Genomic DNA, 16,427 nt, shown 5'->3' with positions numbered 1-16,427 from the left:
AAACGTTATTTTGATTTTTTGTAGATACGATACCTAAATTAAAGTTGTTGGAGTTAAAAAAATAAACAATATTCAATACCTATTTCACTCAAGAAAAAAAAAGTCTCAAACCATTTTGTAGACAGTATAATTTTGAAAAAGCATTTCAATAACATAATTAGTCTTTTGTTTCTTTTGAATTCGGAAAAAGATGTCTCAATGAGACTATGTTCACACTGAACAGGTGAAGTGACATCAAAATTGATACGAAATAAACTCGAGTCTTGAAAAATTTGTGCCACGATGTTTCTTTATTCCGATATCAATAGATATCATTTCTACAATATCAATGGAGTGGTATTAAAATAAAAATATACGATGTAAAACGTTATATCCATGAATATTTCACATCATATTTATACACACTACACAGTGTAGGTGTACTCGGGGGGGGGGGGGAGGGGGGGGAATTTTATAAATTCTATGAAAGTATATCTCGTTCACATAAAAAGATACCTTAACCATCGATACGTTAAATATATTCAAGTTCACGTACCGGTGCGAAAAAAAAATTGAATAAAAATAATTTTACACGATGATGCTGGGAAATTCAAATAGGTTTATTTCCAAATGAAAAATTCTCAATGTCACGTACTAGCTGTGTAATAATTTGCCGGAAAAATGAGATGCTGTATTTTTCTCTTACAGTCATAGCTCGAGAATAACTCGCTTAGGGTAAACTTTCTGCTATAAATTTACCCTCCGAAGTAGAAACTTTTGCTCAAGTATACCCTAAGTTATAGTGAAAGCAGCAGGCAACACAATGAAATGCATTCGAAATCAAGCCATACGTCGTATGGGGATTCCCTTACACATACGATTTAATTAAAAAAATTCGTCAATCGAATAAATTTATCGCCCATATACCTAACGACACATGTAGGTATTATGTTTTTAGAAAAATTCCGAACCCAAAACCAAACAAGGTAGGGTGAGAATGGTTTGGAAAAAAAGCAATTTATCACACGTGACAGAGTAATATTTAAAATTACTTTAATTTAGGTAAACGCGGAAACAAGCGTTGTTTTTGAGACGATCGACCTAAGGAAACTCGTTCGCGAGCAAGGGTAAGAGAAGAAAAAAGGGTAGAAAATACCAAATCGACACGCGAGTTTAAATTAATCGATATTTTAGAAGCTGAAGCAGCGATGAAAATACTTGTACGATGAAAAGCGAAATTATTTATCTGAAATTTTCAAAACGAGTCGAAATCTGCGCTTCGTTCGTTGATTAGTGTGACATAATGGAAATTAGACTTTTTTTTCCTACTTATATTATTCGAAATGGAATTTATCGGGAGGATTTTTTCTGCGAATTGAATTTCGTAGCGAAGACAGTTAGGTACACGTAATCCTTCATCAATGATGATATAGCGATGAAGTTGCAGGTCTTTATTATGAAAATTCTCAGCGCGTGAGTTTTTTTTTTATTATAAATAGCTTTTGGGGTATTTTTATTTGGTATTTACCCATACCCATGGAAATTCGCCCACGTGTCACCCTCTCTTTTCTCATTTCAACTTTCTCCAGGGGACAGGAGAAAATAAATACATTCGAGTTACCATAGTTGACGATTAATAATAGCTTTTGGCATCGACTTGTGTACCTACCTACCTATTTAATCGTCTTTTTAACCGTTTAAGTTCTTCATAGCCACCACGCCACGTCGTCCGAACAATGTGTTTAAGTTCTTTAAAGAATTCTGCTGAAATTAAAATCAATGCCGAATGAAATGCTGGGTATCATGTGGGACGAGCGTTGGTAGATTTTGGCTCGAGGACCAAGAGAAGATGAACAGAATGTAATTGTTTTATATTTTATCATAGGAGCGCGTGATTCGACGAAAAGAGAGGTTTAGTTGATGAGAATGAAAACTGAAAAGAAAATTAGATATTGTATGTTGGATTGTGTCAATGACCTCTGCATTTGTATATTACCATGATTTTGTGAATTGAAATGATTTAATTTTTTACCCTTGAGGGAATTAAAGGGTAGAACAGAGCTTGGCTATTTTCTTGAAACATTTGGGATTTTGGACATTTGATGGGTGATTCATCTTTAACTCGAATTGAATCAAAATACAACCTAGCTTTAAATTAATTTATGAAGGATTCCAATTGCTGGAAAAACATTGAGATGGGAAAAAATTTAGAAGATTAATTGCACTGTCAGTGAAAGTTTAAGTGGTCCGAAAATATTTTGCTTCATTTAAATATATTTCTTATACCTACCTAATATGTGTAATTTTTAAAAACTCAAAAAATTGAAACGTTTTATCATTTTTTTGAGAGGGGGATGGGGATGTTTATAATTACGAAATCAGGTAATAATACACCCATTTATGAAGCCAAACGGAGGAGAAAAAAAAACAGAAAAAATTATGTTTAGGGGGGGGGGGGGGAAATTAGAAATTGTCAAAAAAGTGTAATTCAGCAAAGTACCTAAGTACTTAGGTAATTGAAAACAAATTATGAGAAAAGACCAATTTAAAATATATAAAAATCTACGTATGCATAAATATAGGAAAACTGAGGCAATTTGAGACGTTTGAAATAACAAGGAAGGTATCTCAACTGCTAGAAAAAACTTTAAATCAGATGAAATTAGGTAAATGAAAATTAGTATGTAGTGTTTTTCTCCTTTTTCGCACATTTTATAATCAAATAATTTCACCTTTTACAACACGAACACTTTTTTATTCACGAAAAATTAAAATTACAAATACATTAAATTTTATAAAATGAGACGCGTTTCGGTCGTCGTAGCGACCATTATCAATCACGAATGAGATGAAAACTGCGAGATACATTGTAGAAGATGTGTAGATGCGTAAATGTTCATGGCACATGTAGAAGGTCTAATTTTCGCGACTTGTCCATTGGCTAAAAATGTAACTCGTTGGTTTCGATATGTGGATGATGTTTTCTGTGCATGGAATGGTGACGAACAATTATTGAATGAATTTCTGACACAAATCAACAGCATTTTTCCATCAATCAAATTCACAATGGAAATATTGGGAAAAACTCTGAACTTTTTAGACCTATCGATTTCCTTACATGAAAATCAATGCAGATTTGACGTTTATCGAAAACCTACCTATACGGACATCTTAATCCACAGTACTTCAGCCCATCACCACTCCCATCAAACCTCTGGTATCCAGTATATGATACACCATCTGTTAAATACCCCCTTCTCCTCAACCAAGGCCTACAAAAAAGAGCTCAACACCATCATCCACATCGCTCAAAATAATGGATACCCTAAAAAGCTTGTATTTAAATTACTTGATCGTATACGGTTCAAAAAATTACTCAACAATAACACTACGTTGATCAACACAGTACACCAGGATAAGAAAAAGTTCAAAAAATTCAATTTCCATGTATCTTCAACCTCAAAGTTGGTCCAGGTGTTCAAAAGTAGCGACACAAGTGATACTCAAATTGCCTACTCATCAACGAATTCGCTAGGGTCATTGCTTTGCAATGCCAGAGACAAAATTCCGAAAATGGAAAAGGTGGCGTTTATCGATTGTCTTGCAATAACTGCTCTGCAACTTACATAGGCCAAACTGGGAGAAGTTTTACAATAAGGATAAAAGAACCCATCTCAGCTTGGAAAAACAGACATCTTGGGAGAAGTAATTTTGCGGACCATTTAATAAACTCAGGACATGACTTTATACCTGACTCAGGCGTAGCGATACTGCATACAGCCGAAAAAGGACATCGACTCAACACCCTTGAACTCTTGGAAATAAAACGCCATGAAAATTCAACACAATTCAACATGGTCAATGATATTTCACCGAACAGCATTATCGATTCTCTGCTTTCTATTTTAAGTCAACCCCTACCCAGCCTACCTCGATCATAATTTACGTCGCATTTTTCGTCATGTTCTTGTTATCGCCCCCCCCCCCCTCCCTCCCTTAGATAATTTCCCAACGCATCTACACATCTTCTACAATGTATCTCGCAGTTTTCATCTCATTCGTGATTGATAATGGTCGCTACGACGACCGAAACGCGTCTCATTTTATAAAATTTAATGTATTTGTAATTTTAATTTTTCGTGAATAAAAAAGTGTTCGTGTTGTAAAAGGTGAAATTATTTGATTGAAATGAAAATTACATGCAAAAATTCTTCACGAGTTAAAATTTTGTGGTAGGGTGCATTTTTTGATTTCTGCTCATTTTTAAAAAAAACTAACTCTGACTCAACCACAGGTCTCTACTTATGGGTCTAAAAACACCCACTGATTGAAAACTGTGTTTGGTTCAAACACAGGTTCTTGGTTGGGTCTGAAAACACCAACTGAATGAAAACTGTGTCTGACTCAACAAGAGGTCTTTACTTGGGTCTGAAAACACCCAGGTGTTAAGAACTGTTTCTGACTCAACCACGCGTCTTTCCTTGGGTCAGAAAACACCCACAGCTGATGGAAAACCGTGTCTGAGTCAACCACAGGTCTTTACATGGGTCTGAAAAAACGCACTGATTGAAAACAGTGCCTGTCTCTAACACTGGTGCTTACTTGGGCCTGAACACACCAGTGTCTGTCGTCTGTCTCAAACACAGGTCCTAACTTGGGTCTGAAAACACCCACTGATTTAAATTGTGTCTGTTTCAAACACTGGTCTTAACTTGGGTCTGAGAACACCCACTGATTCAGTGTCTTTCTCAAACACTGATCCTTACTCGGGTCTGAACACACACACTGATACAGTGTCTGTCTCAAACACTGGTCCTAACTTGGGTTTGAAAACACCCACTGATTGAAATTGTGTCTTTCTCAAACACTGGTCCTTACTCGGGTCTGAACACACACACTGATGCAGTGTCTATCTCAAACTGGTCCTTACTTGGGTCTGAACACACCCACTGATACAGTGTCTGTCATCTGTCTCAAACACAGGTCCTAACTTGGGTCTGAAAACACCCACTGATTGAAATTGTGTCTGTTTCAAACACTGTTCCTAACTTGGCTCTGAGCACACCCACCCGCACAACAATTGTCAACGTCGACATTTACATCCACTACGTTTTTTTCCAACATAATGATGGAAAAGTGATCAATTAATTATTTAGTAGGAATCTTCTGTCCATACAAAAGTCAGGTAAATGAAAGTTTCAAAATTTTCTCATTATTTCTGATACTTACCTCGACATGCCATCTCAACATGTAGATGTGAAATTCGATGCTTGAAATTTACATCTACAACTATGTCGACCAATTTATCAGAATTAAAATTTCTGTTTTAGTGTTTCAAAGTTTAGTAAACATTCAAAAATATGATCTTGTTCAATGAGGAAAACAAATTTATTAGGGCATTGATGAAATTATTCACTTTTCCACAGTTTGGAGTTGTAGATGATATGATGTTGATATTGTGGATGTATTTGTTGATGTCGAATTTCACATCAACATTAACATTGACATGTCGACATGAAAAATGGATTAGTTTAGTACTCTTAGATAAAGTATTGCACCATCTTTGATATAAGGAATTTCTGTTCACCTATTTGATTGTACAGACTTTTCATCTGTACTTCGTCGGAAGTGGACTTTATGACAATGCTGTTTTCAGCATGAGCAATAGCCACACCAGAGGAAATAATTTTTGGGAAAAAAAATTTTGAATTCTTGACCTCAAATTTTATAACGATACGAAGCAGGAGGTCGACATAAATTTTGATGTGAATGTCGATTGATCCACATCCGTCACTTTTGGATGCCCCATGTCGATGTGAATTTCGAACCTGTGTTGAGCCAATTGTTGACACGAATGCAGATCAACAACAGTCGACAATTACATCGACAATTAGCTCGACACAGGGTCAACATTCACATTGACATGTGGCATCCAAAAGTGACGGATGTGGATGGGTCGACAATCACATCAAAATTAGCATGGTCATTGTTGTACGGACACTGATTTAGTGTCTTTCTCAAACACTGATCCTTACTCGGGTCTGAACACACACACTGATACAGTGTCTGTCTCAAACACTGGTCCTAACTTGGGTCTGAAAACACCCACTGATTGAAATTGTGTCTGTTTCAAACACTGGTCCTAACTTGGGTCTGAGCACACCCACTGATTTAGTGTCTTTCTCAAACACTGATCCTTACTCGGGTCTGAACACACACATTGATACAGTGTCTGTCTCAAACACTGGTCCTAACTTGGGTCTGAAAACACCCACTGATTGAAATTGTATCTGTTTCAAACACTGGTCCTAACTTGGGTCTGAGCACACCCACTGATTTAGTGTATTTCTCAAACACTGGTCCTTACTCAGGTCTGAACACACACACCGATAACTGATACAGTGTCTGTCTCAAACACTGGTCCTTGCTTGGGTCTGAAAACACCCACTGATTATAATTGTGTCTGTTTCAAACACTGGTCCTAACTTGGGTCTGAGCACACCCACTGATTTAGTGTCTTTCTCAAACACTGGTCCTTGCTTGGGTCTGAAAACACCCAATGATTGAAAACAGTGTCTGTCTCTAACACTGGTCTTTACTAGGGTCTGAAAACACCCACTGAATGAAAATTGTTTCTGACTCAACCACAGGTCCTTGCTTGGGTCTGAAAACACCCGCTGATTAAAAACTGTGTTGGACTCAAGCACAAGTATTTACTTGATTTGGGTTTTGAAAAATAAAAACAACATTTTAAAAATTTGTTTACTCATTTCTTTTGATCCAAAATTTTAGAATTTGAATGATGAGTTTTTAAAAATTTCAATTTCCAAAATGAAAAACAAGCAACTTGAGCGAAGTTGGGGCAAAAGCTTGTTTCCAGAAGTGAAAAAAAAACAATTTTTTGATTTGATAAGTGCATTTTTTGAGCTGTAGCATTATATTTTTTTCAAGTCAATTTGAAAAAAAAAACAATAGTCCAAACAAAGCGAGGGCGAAAGCTTTCAAAAGTTTGTATTTTGAGAGATGAAAAATGGTGTTTTTTTCATAAGTCTATTTTTTTGTCACCACAACTTTAAAATTTGAATAATAAGTGAGTATAAAAATTTCAATTTCGAATTAAAAGTGAAGCATACAGGCCCGAGCGAAGTGAGGGCAAAAGCTTGTGAAAATCCAAGTCTAGAGATGAGGCCTTCCGAAGGCCTTTTGGAGTTTCGGGGCTCCAGGCGATCGCTAGTCAATATCATAGGACAGTCTGTTCCTGAAAATTGGACTCATAAGCTCGTGAGACATCGATTTGTACCAAGGTGTAAATATTTCGAGAGCCGTTAAATTTAAAATTTAAAAAAAAATCGCAGAAGTAGAAGGAAGGGTATTAGAAGGGGTAAATTTGAAATTTCGAGTCATGTAGAATGATGAATTTTTCGAAATTTCGAAACAATTTGAAGTTTAATTTATTTTAAAGATGAACTAAAAAAAATTAAAGTTTACCATTTTTTTAAAAATATCTCCCGAGAGCACCGCAATTAATTTTTTACAGTTTTAAATTTTTCTCACGGAATTCAACAAATTTCAATGGAAAAGTAAAGCAGTAAAATCACAAAAAAATCATAATTATGCATAGCCTAGTTAGGTAGATACGCATATAAAAAAATAAGAACTTCATTCTCGATAATTAGGTATTCCCTTTTCAATATCGTTTAATTATGCACGTACTCGCATTATTACTCACTCCAACGTCGTTGGCATATTCCAAGACTGAATGAAATTACAATACACGAGTACGCGATGCTCGTTATACTGTGATGTAACTTGGTAAATTGTCTCATTAATTGTTTCATTACCGTAGATCATGAACCGTAGTGTACTTACATTACTAACAGACACGAATCCGTTGCACATTGCAAGTCAGAATCTCAATGTGTGCGTCCAGTTCAGCGGTTAATTAAACTATACCACAGCACGTTGACCGATTCATATCCTCTTTAGCACAATATTCAATATTGAAAGAACGAACCAGAATATAGCGAATAAAGAACGCAATATTCTCTTCGGAGACATACTACGACGACGACGTAAATATCGAGATAACCCTTCAATTAGTTACTTATTTTCCGCAGTGAAAACGTTCCTATGGGTTAATTCCTTTTTTTTATACGAGATTTCTCAGTATGTGAAAAGTTTCGCTGCCATGTTTCGTGCACGAAAAACGCGAGAGATTTCAGGCTCAATTAGGTTTTGGCGACAAAAGGACGGTTTTAATTTGATTTTTTTTAGCCTTTTTAATTCAATTTGGTTCATTTGGTGTTATCTGTTTGAACGAATCTTATTAATTACTATACTATACGAAACGAATGGTATTAAAAAATTGACCCCTTGGTCTACAGAGTTTCTTTAATAGGAAAAAAATATTTTTAAGGAGAATTTTTCAATGATGCAGGATTTTGTTTGATATTTCGCATTTTTCAGACGAATGTTTAAATGTTGCTACTTCATGTCATAAAAAAAATGAATAAATTTTGATACATGACAAGCCACACCAGATTAAAGTATTGTAAATTACTGTAAGTAGGTAATAATTAAAAAGTAAAAAAAAATAAAAAGTAGAAATATTATTACTGCTCATTGGAGTCTTCTTATCGACTGAAAAATAACAGCGCAAGATAACATTTATAACATTGAGAAGATAGAGTACATATATCTACTTACCAACTTGCTTACAGTTCGCCATACTTATAACATGAAGAGTAATCTTACAGCTGTGAAACATGTTCGTTCACATTTACAAAGCTCGAGTAGGAGCGGTAAAAACTGTGACCATTCCCTATTGCCCGCGTCTTGTGAATAGTGGTTGTGGAAATAGCCAATCCCGTCATGTACTTATCCGTATAGACATTCACTGATTCATCCAGCCTTGATGTTCCTACACATTAGTTTAGTCACTTCGTCAGAAGTACATAGAAAACACCTGAACAAATGATTGCGAAAATGCGACAGATAGTCAAGTTCTACGTAAGTACAATATTCAAAAATCTGGAATCAATCGTAACGTGCTAGGTTGCAAAGATTGTATGCTTGGCTATATTTTTTCATTTTTTTCAGATGATTTTTTTTTTATTCAAAATAGTTACTCCTTTATTTCAAGGTCATGCAAGCTCCAAAAATCAGTTTAAAATTTTGCAATCTGGAGGTCATGAAAACTCAAAAAAATGAAATTGAAATTTTGTCATTTATTACGAGTAGAAGGCCACACAAGCTTCAAAAATCAATTTGAAAGTTTGTAATTTGGAAGACATGCAAATTTCAAAAATGTACATATAAAAATTCTGGAAAAAGCAATAATCACATTGGAGGCTCCAGTGTGGCTCAAACTGTAAAATTCTAATTCGGAGGAGGGAGGGGGGGTTGTTTTAAACATGATACATCCATTCATGCAAATTTCAAAAATGGACAGAATTTTCAAATTTTTTTATGTTTAATGATTTTTATTTGAAAAATCAAATCTCGCAATTTTGGGAATTCCTGACTTTCCCATATGCAGTAAAATTTGATAGTTCAAAACCTCTATCCTTCTATCCTTAGTTTACCATTTTGTGTCACTGGTAGAGTCCACATTCCAATCAGCCTAGAGGACCTCAGATAAGGTAATGTATACTCGAAGGGTAGGTACTCTAAAATACCTATCCTATTGGTTTTGCATGTTTCGACCCTTTAATACCTTCCTTCGCCATAATTGAATCAGTGGGAACAGAAAGGGACCAAGTCACATTTGTGGAATTTTTTTTTCACGGATATAGGGGTTTCAAAGTACGGCGGATCGACTGATGATGTCAGATTTACGCAAAACTGCCGGGAAAGTGGTATTTGGGCGCAGAAAAAAAGCCGATCCTCATTTATGACTTTTTTGTAAATTTTTTTAAATTCCTTGAAAAATAACTAACATTTTTGAGAAGACCATTTTTTGAAATTTAAGTTAATCTCTGAACTGAAAAATGATGAAAAAATTAACAACTTCGGCAAAAAGTCTTATACCTCAAGGGGTTTTTGGTCAATTTAAACGAGATAGCAGTCTAAATGATGTACTTAGATGTAGAATCAAGCCCCATTCGTGCCCGAGCAATTTCAAAAGAAATTTTGTCGATTGGGTGCAGAAAGTGTGGAGATAGATTTTGCACATTACGACGTACATATTATCATGCACATCTCCATTATATAAGATCGTCACATGCGAGGCCTAGCAGTACCTAGCTTCTGAGAGCTTTGTGGGTACCTGGCAACTTACCGCCTCGTTACCTACTTTTCGGACACTGAGTGTATTTACATATTACATCACAGACATTCATCTTAATGATAATTATCTTACGAAATAAGAAAGATCTTCAGTTGTTATTTTGTATCGTTTATTTATCAGTACAAAGTAACAACTTATGTACTCAAGCTAATTATTATACTGGCCTGTACAGTATTATGTAAGGAGAGATGGCATTTCATGCCTTAGGAAGTGCAAAGCACATCACCACGGGGAACAGGAACAATACACGGATGTGGGAAGGTTCATATACGTTACTCTTTAAGAAGAGATTTACAATAAGGATCAACAGTTGTTTTACGTAATAACTCCTGGACCAGAGTCCATCTGGTCAACTCAATCAGTCTAACTGGAACCTATTTTGAAATAGATCACTTGCAAATATCTTCACCAGTTCATATTTCGAAGTATAACTGGGCTTACGCGACTTGTTTGACCACAAGATTTACGCAAACAGAAATAGGTAAACTATTTATCTCCGGAACACTGATATACCATAGCTTACACTATGGGAGTCGCCAAATGACTGGTTTCTCTAGCGAATCTCTTCCAACACGAAGTTGTGAGAGAATTAATCCGCTAGATGTCGTATTACGGAACTACATATTTCTATTGTTGACTAGAGGCAGAACGAATTTCTCTCGCTTACGCGACCGAAAATACTGTACAATCTGTCTCTACAAAAGGGTCTAAGTCCCATTTGTTTAGGCAGCAACAGCACCGGTGCACGTGAATATTTTTTTTCTAAGCAATGCTAAAAATTGTGTCTTAGGGTCCTCTTTCAATGACCTTAAGCATGTTTACCAAAAATTTGTGATTTTCAAATAAATCAGTTTTTTGTTACTCCTGAAAAGTGCAAAAATGGGCTTAGCTCCTTTCTGTTCCCACCGATTCAATTATAGCCTTGAAAAAGTGAACTTTTGTTTTTTTTTTTCAAGCAAAGTATTTTCAATTTTGAGCCATATGCCATTTCATAGATCAAATTCACCTAAAGAGGATACATATCTCAAACCCTCTCCACATCTTATTCCAAGCTCAACATGTTGTAGATTTTTTTTTACAAATTTTAATTATGAGGCTTGACCTAAGAGATTGCAGAAATTAGCCACGTACTTGTAAGTATGTTTAAGAACACCTAGGTACTTCATTGAATTTTATTTCACAAACGTTTTGATCGTTAAAAGCCCCTCCCCCCTCAAATCACGCGAAATTTTTCAACTTCACGATAATCCAATACTTGGTCAAAAACATTATTCGTTTAAAATATCACCTTCTCACCCCCTCATTTCACCTTCTTTCTGACAAAACATCTTTCCGCATCCACGAAATAAATTGATCATGCATCGTGATTTGAATAAAACACCTTCGCTGTTCATCTCATCGTAACAAAACAGCGAGATTTATATTTATTTGGTAAATTAAAATCGCAGCAATTACCGCGACAACGTGCTTTTTAAATTAACCCCGATAAGAGAGCGTTAAAAAATACTAATGAGTTGTTCGAGCGTAAGATATTTAAACGTTGAATTATTCAAAAGATGGTGTTTTTCTTTAAATTATACCGATCGTTGTACCTTTTGTACCGCCTTTTTAATCGGTTTTATTTTTAATAGAGCGCCCAGCGGTGTCCATTTTCCATTTTAGCCGAGGGTTTTTCTTTATTCGAGGGTGTAGTTTGGCGACGCGACGAGGTAAACGGTTTAGGGGTTTTATCGAGGGATAAATGAATATAAAATCGTGGAAGATTTTGTATACCTTTTTTTTGTCGCGTTTTTTTCCTCTTTTTTTGATGAGTAATTGCGATAAGGGGTTACCAATTTGTTGAGAACGTTTTGTGTACAGTTTTGTTGTTGAAAGATTGGTGGCGAATTTTTGTCAAAAAAAAAAGGAATTTTTTAATGAAAATAGTTGACATTCCTGTTTTAAGATTTGGGAAATGGAATTTTGGTAATTTGTTTCCAAATAATTTTGAAATTTAAATAATTAAAAAAAAAAATCAGAATTTTAGTTTAGTTAGGTAATGTTTTGATTTTTCATTTTTGGTACAAATTTATTTTCAAAAATCCTTAAAAATGTAAAAATGCACTTGAGTGGGGAATTTTTGACAAAAAAAAAAAAAAAAAATAAGAAGAAGTTCTTTGTGAAAATAGTTGATATTCCTGTTTTAAGATTTGGGAAATGGAATTTGGTTTTCTGATAATTTTGAATTTTAATAATAATTGACACAAAATTTCAGCATTTTAGTTCAAGTAGGTAATGTTTTGATTTTTCACATTTTTGGTGCAAATTTGATTTTCGAAAATCCTCAAAACTCTAAAAATGCACTTAAGAATCAGAAATTTTGACTAATGGAATAATGGAATATACAAAAAGAAAAAATGAAACATTTTTCACAGTTTAATTAAACTAGCAATGTACTAATATAATTCTGTTCTGAATTCAAATAATTGACTATATCAGCGGTACAATTGCATAATACTGTAGGAAAAACACAAATAATTGTATAATTTTCACGTCTAATCACATCGATGATAATTTTTTTCAGGTATAGTTGACGAAAATCAGCATAATTCCGAGGCAGTTTCAAATAATAATTCTGACCCTCGTGTTTCCCTCGATCAAAATTCATTTCAAATATCGTTACTACAGATTGATCATCATTCGACACAGCTATACCTGCAAATTCTTCTCCAGAATTAGTCTCGTTGCTAATTAATCCGAGAGACCGATTCTGTAACTTGATAATAGGATGCAGTAGCTGTGCAATCTTACACTGGTAATCAAACTTGACCAACTCCTCTTCATATTTTTCCACCTGTTTGATTTCTTCTTCTGAAAAAAACAATTTGTTCAGTTTTGTTTTGAACTCCAATAATTTTTCTTTTTCGGGGTACGATTCGTTGATAATTGATTTCACAGCATCTCTAGCATATTCCATACGATCCCTTGAAACAATTTTCTGCTGCCAAAGGTATTGCTTAATTTTAGTTTCGAGAATTTTCGTACACTCTGTATTAGGTAAAATTATAATATTCTCATCGTCGTGATAATAGGTAATTAAACCTATTTCCAAGAGTAGCGAAAAATATAGACGGTTTTGCGTTGTTGCCAGTTCAATGGTAACTGCTTCTTGCTTATTTTGAAACCAGTGTTCCAAGAAATTAAATTCTGTGAGATCGACGCTCGAGTTGACGGTGATCTTTACCGGGTACCCGAGTAAAAATTTCATCAAATTGTACTGAATTACTCTATTTCCCAATACATACGATGAAAACATCCTCGAAGGTACAAGCTCTGCAGTAAAGAATGGTTTCATTATAGGTGGATCTGTGATAGGTATTTTCCTATCATTAAAATAACCTTTTACAGAACGCAATGGGTAAATTTTTCGTCCTGATTTACTGATATAAGGAGCATAATATTCTTCGATGGCGATTTCTTCTTTTGAGCTGACATTGTACTTTCCAAATATGGATTTCAGCTCATTTTCCGTTACCCCGAAATATGATTCGAATTTGTGGCCTTCCAGAAAGGGATAGCTCACTAATATATCCCTCAATGATGAGCTTGTTTCGGCTCTAATCACATTAAAAGTTCCAAAGATGCAAGATCTATCAACCGTACTTCTTCCCGAATTTAGTAATCTCAGAAGAATATTCTCAACAGTTGCCAATATGAATTTCGCATCGCATTTCAAATGTAATGCTATCTCAATCCAATAATCATACCCGTCGGCCAACAGAATAACTTTTTTATCTGGGAATATTTCTCGCAATATTTCGACGAATTCGAATAAAGCTTCGAGTAAGATGTTTTCCAAATCATGTATATGCAGATCTTTCTTAATCGCCAGGACTCTCTGGAGCAATCCCCTACCTCGGTCGGTTTTTTCCAAAACGCATTCGTATCTTTCTACGGGATCGAATAATGTAGATTTAATTTTAGTTATGATTTTATCAGTCCTGCTTTCATAAGACAATGACGGATCCAACAAGTCGTAATTCGCAGCATCCGACAAATCAATACCAATGACCGAGTATTCCATAAAATGACGTTGAAAATAATCGGGATTCGAAGTCGTGATAGTCAGATTGCTGGTTTTCGAATTATAGAACACCTCGTAAGCGTAAGTGTTCTCTTTCGATACGATTTCACCATTTTCCCAATTGATAGGTAATTCTAAATAAGTCATCAGCATTCCCAAATTGGTAGTTTTTCCGAAATGAGATGGTGCGGTGAAAAGCAGATGTGGTGATTCGTTCTCAATCACTTGTGATATTAATGCTGTTTTATCTAAGAAAAATTTACTTGCTAAAATGTCGGGGAAATTATTATATTCCGAGGATAAAGTGTGTTTATAGGAAGGTGTGGTCTGTGGGGCTGGAGTTGTTTCAGTTATTGATGTCACTGAAGAGATGCCATATCCTGTGACGAGTATGCTGAAGAAATTGATTTGAAGTATTGGAATTTCGTAGAGTTGCATTGTTCTATATTGGACAAAAAAAAGTATGACTGTAGACTGCAAAAAGGATAAGATAGAATTTTCGTTTGAGAGCTTAATACATATTTTTGTAGGTACTTACTACTTGTGTTGGATCTGAATGTAAATACAAGCGAAGAACGAAAATACATGTCAAGATTTCTGATTTCATTCCCTCTGAAATACTCGTACGTATTTATGAATGAATATCTATAGGTATAGGTACCCAAGCCACCCATTCGGTTATCAATAATGATAAATGGATAGGTAATAAAATTCAAGCTTTCTAAACGAATATTTCAATGGTCGATTAGGCATAATTAATAAGAACTGATAAAATATGAGTTTTAATGTTATCAGCAAGTGGAAAATCAATCCGAAAATTTTAATTAGACCTACTTATTGAAGTCCCAAAACAATTTTGTGAAGCTTATCGCAATATTTGCTTTGTTGAGAAATTCAAATTTTCAAAATTATTTTCAAAACAACATACAATTTTTGTCATAACACTGCAAATTAAAATTTCAAGTAGGTAAGGTTTTTTGATTTTTAGTACAGTTTTTGAAAATTTAAATTTGGCATGTTGTCATGTTAAATATCAATTCGATCAAACTCATTGTGAGGTACAATGCTGAAAGTTGTCCAACAACAATTACGACCTCCGCCCTCCCCCCCAAGAACTATTGATGATGCTTTTCAGCCATTCTGAAACAACGGACAGATTTTTGAATTTTTTCAGCTCTGGAAATGGCTCTTTCAAATCGATGTTGGTATAGGAAGGTAGGTAGGTAGGTAGGTACTTAAAAATTTCCAAAATCACTTCTGATGGTTCAAAATGGATTTTTGAGAAGAAAAAAATCCAAAAATTTGAAAATACCACCAAAATGTATAAAATTTGTACTGTTTGCATCAGTTAGATCAATTTTTTGGAATTTTAAAAATTTACCGAAAAATCTGAAAATGAAACTCAACAATTTGGAACGCGATGAAAAAAAATTAATTAAAATGAGAAAAAAACTTGAGACTGATTATTTGGAAAATTGATGAAAAAATTACACTTGTTGGGCATATTTTGTACTTGAAGAAAAATTGTTAAAAATTCAATTTAAAAATTACGTACCCACGTTTAAGATGGCGAAAAAAAGGTGGTAAAATTTTCAAAATGTTGCTCATTTCAATGAGATTAAAAATTATTCACATAACGAAATTTATTTTTTCCAGGCATTTTGTGCACTTATTCTGAGCCTTAAACACATTTATGGAGGTGGAAATTTACACAATATATATCCCAAGTGAGCGACTTAGAAAGATCAACTGACCAACTGTATCTATGCCTACATCAAACTGTAGATACGTATTTTCAATATCTGAACTATTACCAAATAGATCTGGGAAATTGGGAATCTGATTTTGATTCACTTTAAGGAACTTAATCTACATAGAAATATATTTACATGCTTGTGTGGGTACCATTTCATATCTTAATTGAAGTTTTTTGACTATAAGTTTTAAATTGAGAAATATATATACATATTCTAGGGGGCAATCTCGTAACCTTTTTCTTGATTAACCAGCAAACTCATAACGTTTTGGCAAACTCGTAACCTTTTTAGGACGTGACTTTGCTATGAGGTGCTATATGAATCTACAAGGTGTGGGGAG

General features: G+C 34.6%; 1 protein-coding gene and 1 long non-coding RNA gene across 3 annotated transcripts in view; both read right to left on the bottom strand.

The window, feature by feature from the left end:
• LOC135849275 (uncharacterized) overlaps positions 1–8,806 on the bottom strand; it is a 59,868-nt gene extending 51,062 nt beyond the window's left edge. Inside the window, exon 1 of the long non-coding RNA XR_010559510.1 lies at positions 8,686–8,806. This is a non-coding gene — a long non-coding RNA (uncharacterized LOC135849275). The remainder of the gene's footprint in view (positions 1–8,685) is intronic.
• Positions 8,807–12,666: 3,860 nt separating this feature from the next.
• On the bottom strand, positions 12,667–16,099 carry LOC135847897 (uncharacterized). Of its 2 annotated transcripts, none has more exons than XM_065367626.1 (3): positions 15,886–16,099; positions 14,869–15,051; positions 12,667–14,772 (listed from the first exon to the last, which is right to left on the bottom strand). In XM_065367626.1, the coding sequence occupies exon 3, from the start codon at positions 14,766–14,768 to the stop codon at positions 12,687–12,689; it is 2,082 nt and encodes a 693-aa protein (XP_065223698.1). In that variant the 5' UTR covers positions 14,769–14,772; positions 14,869–15,051; positions 15,886–16,099; the 3' UTR covers positions 12,667–12,686. The 2 variants fall into 2 exon arrangements, with proteins under 2 accessions (XP_065223698.1, XP_065223699.1); XM_065367627.1 differs by having other exon boundaries at positions 14,869–14,942.
• Between the last annotated feature and the right edge of the window lie 328 nt (positions 16,100–16,427).

This window comes from Planococcus citri, chromosome 5 (genome assembly GCF_950023065.1).
Source record: "Planococcus citri chromosome 5, ihPlaCitr1.1, whole genome shotgun sequence".
Lineage (NCBI taxonomy): Eukaryota > Metazoa > Arthropoda > Insecta > Hemiptera > Pseudococcidae > Planococcus > Planococcus citri.
This window is presented reverse-complemented; position numbering and strand designations above follow the sequence as displayed.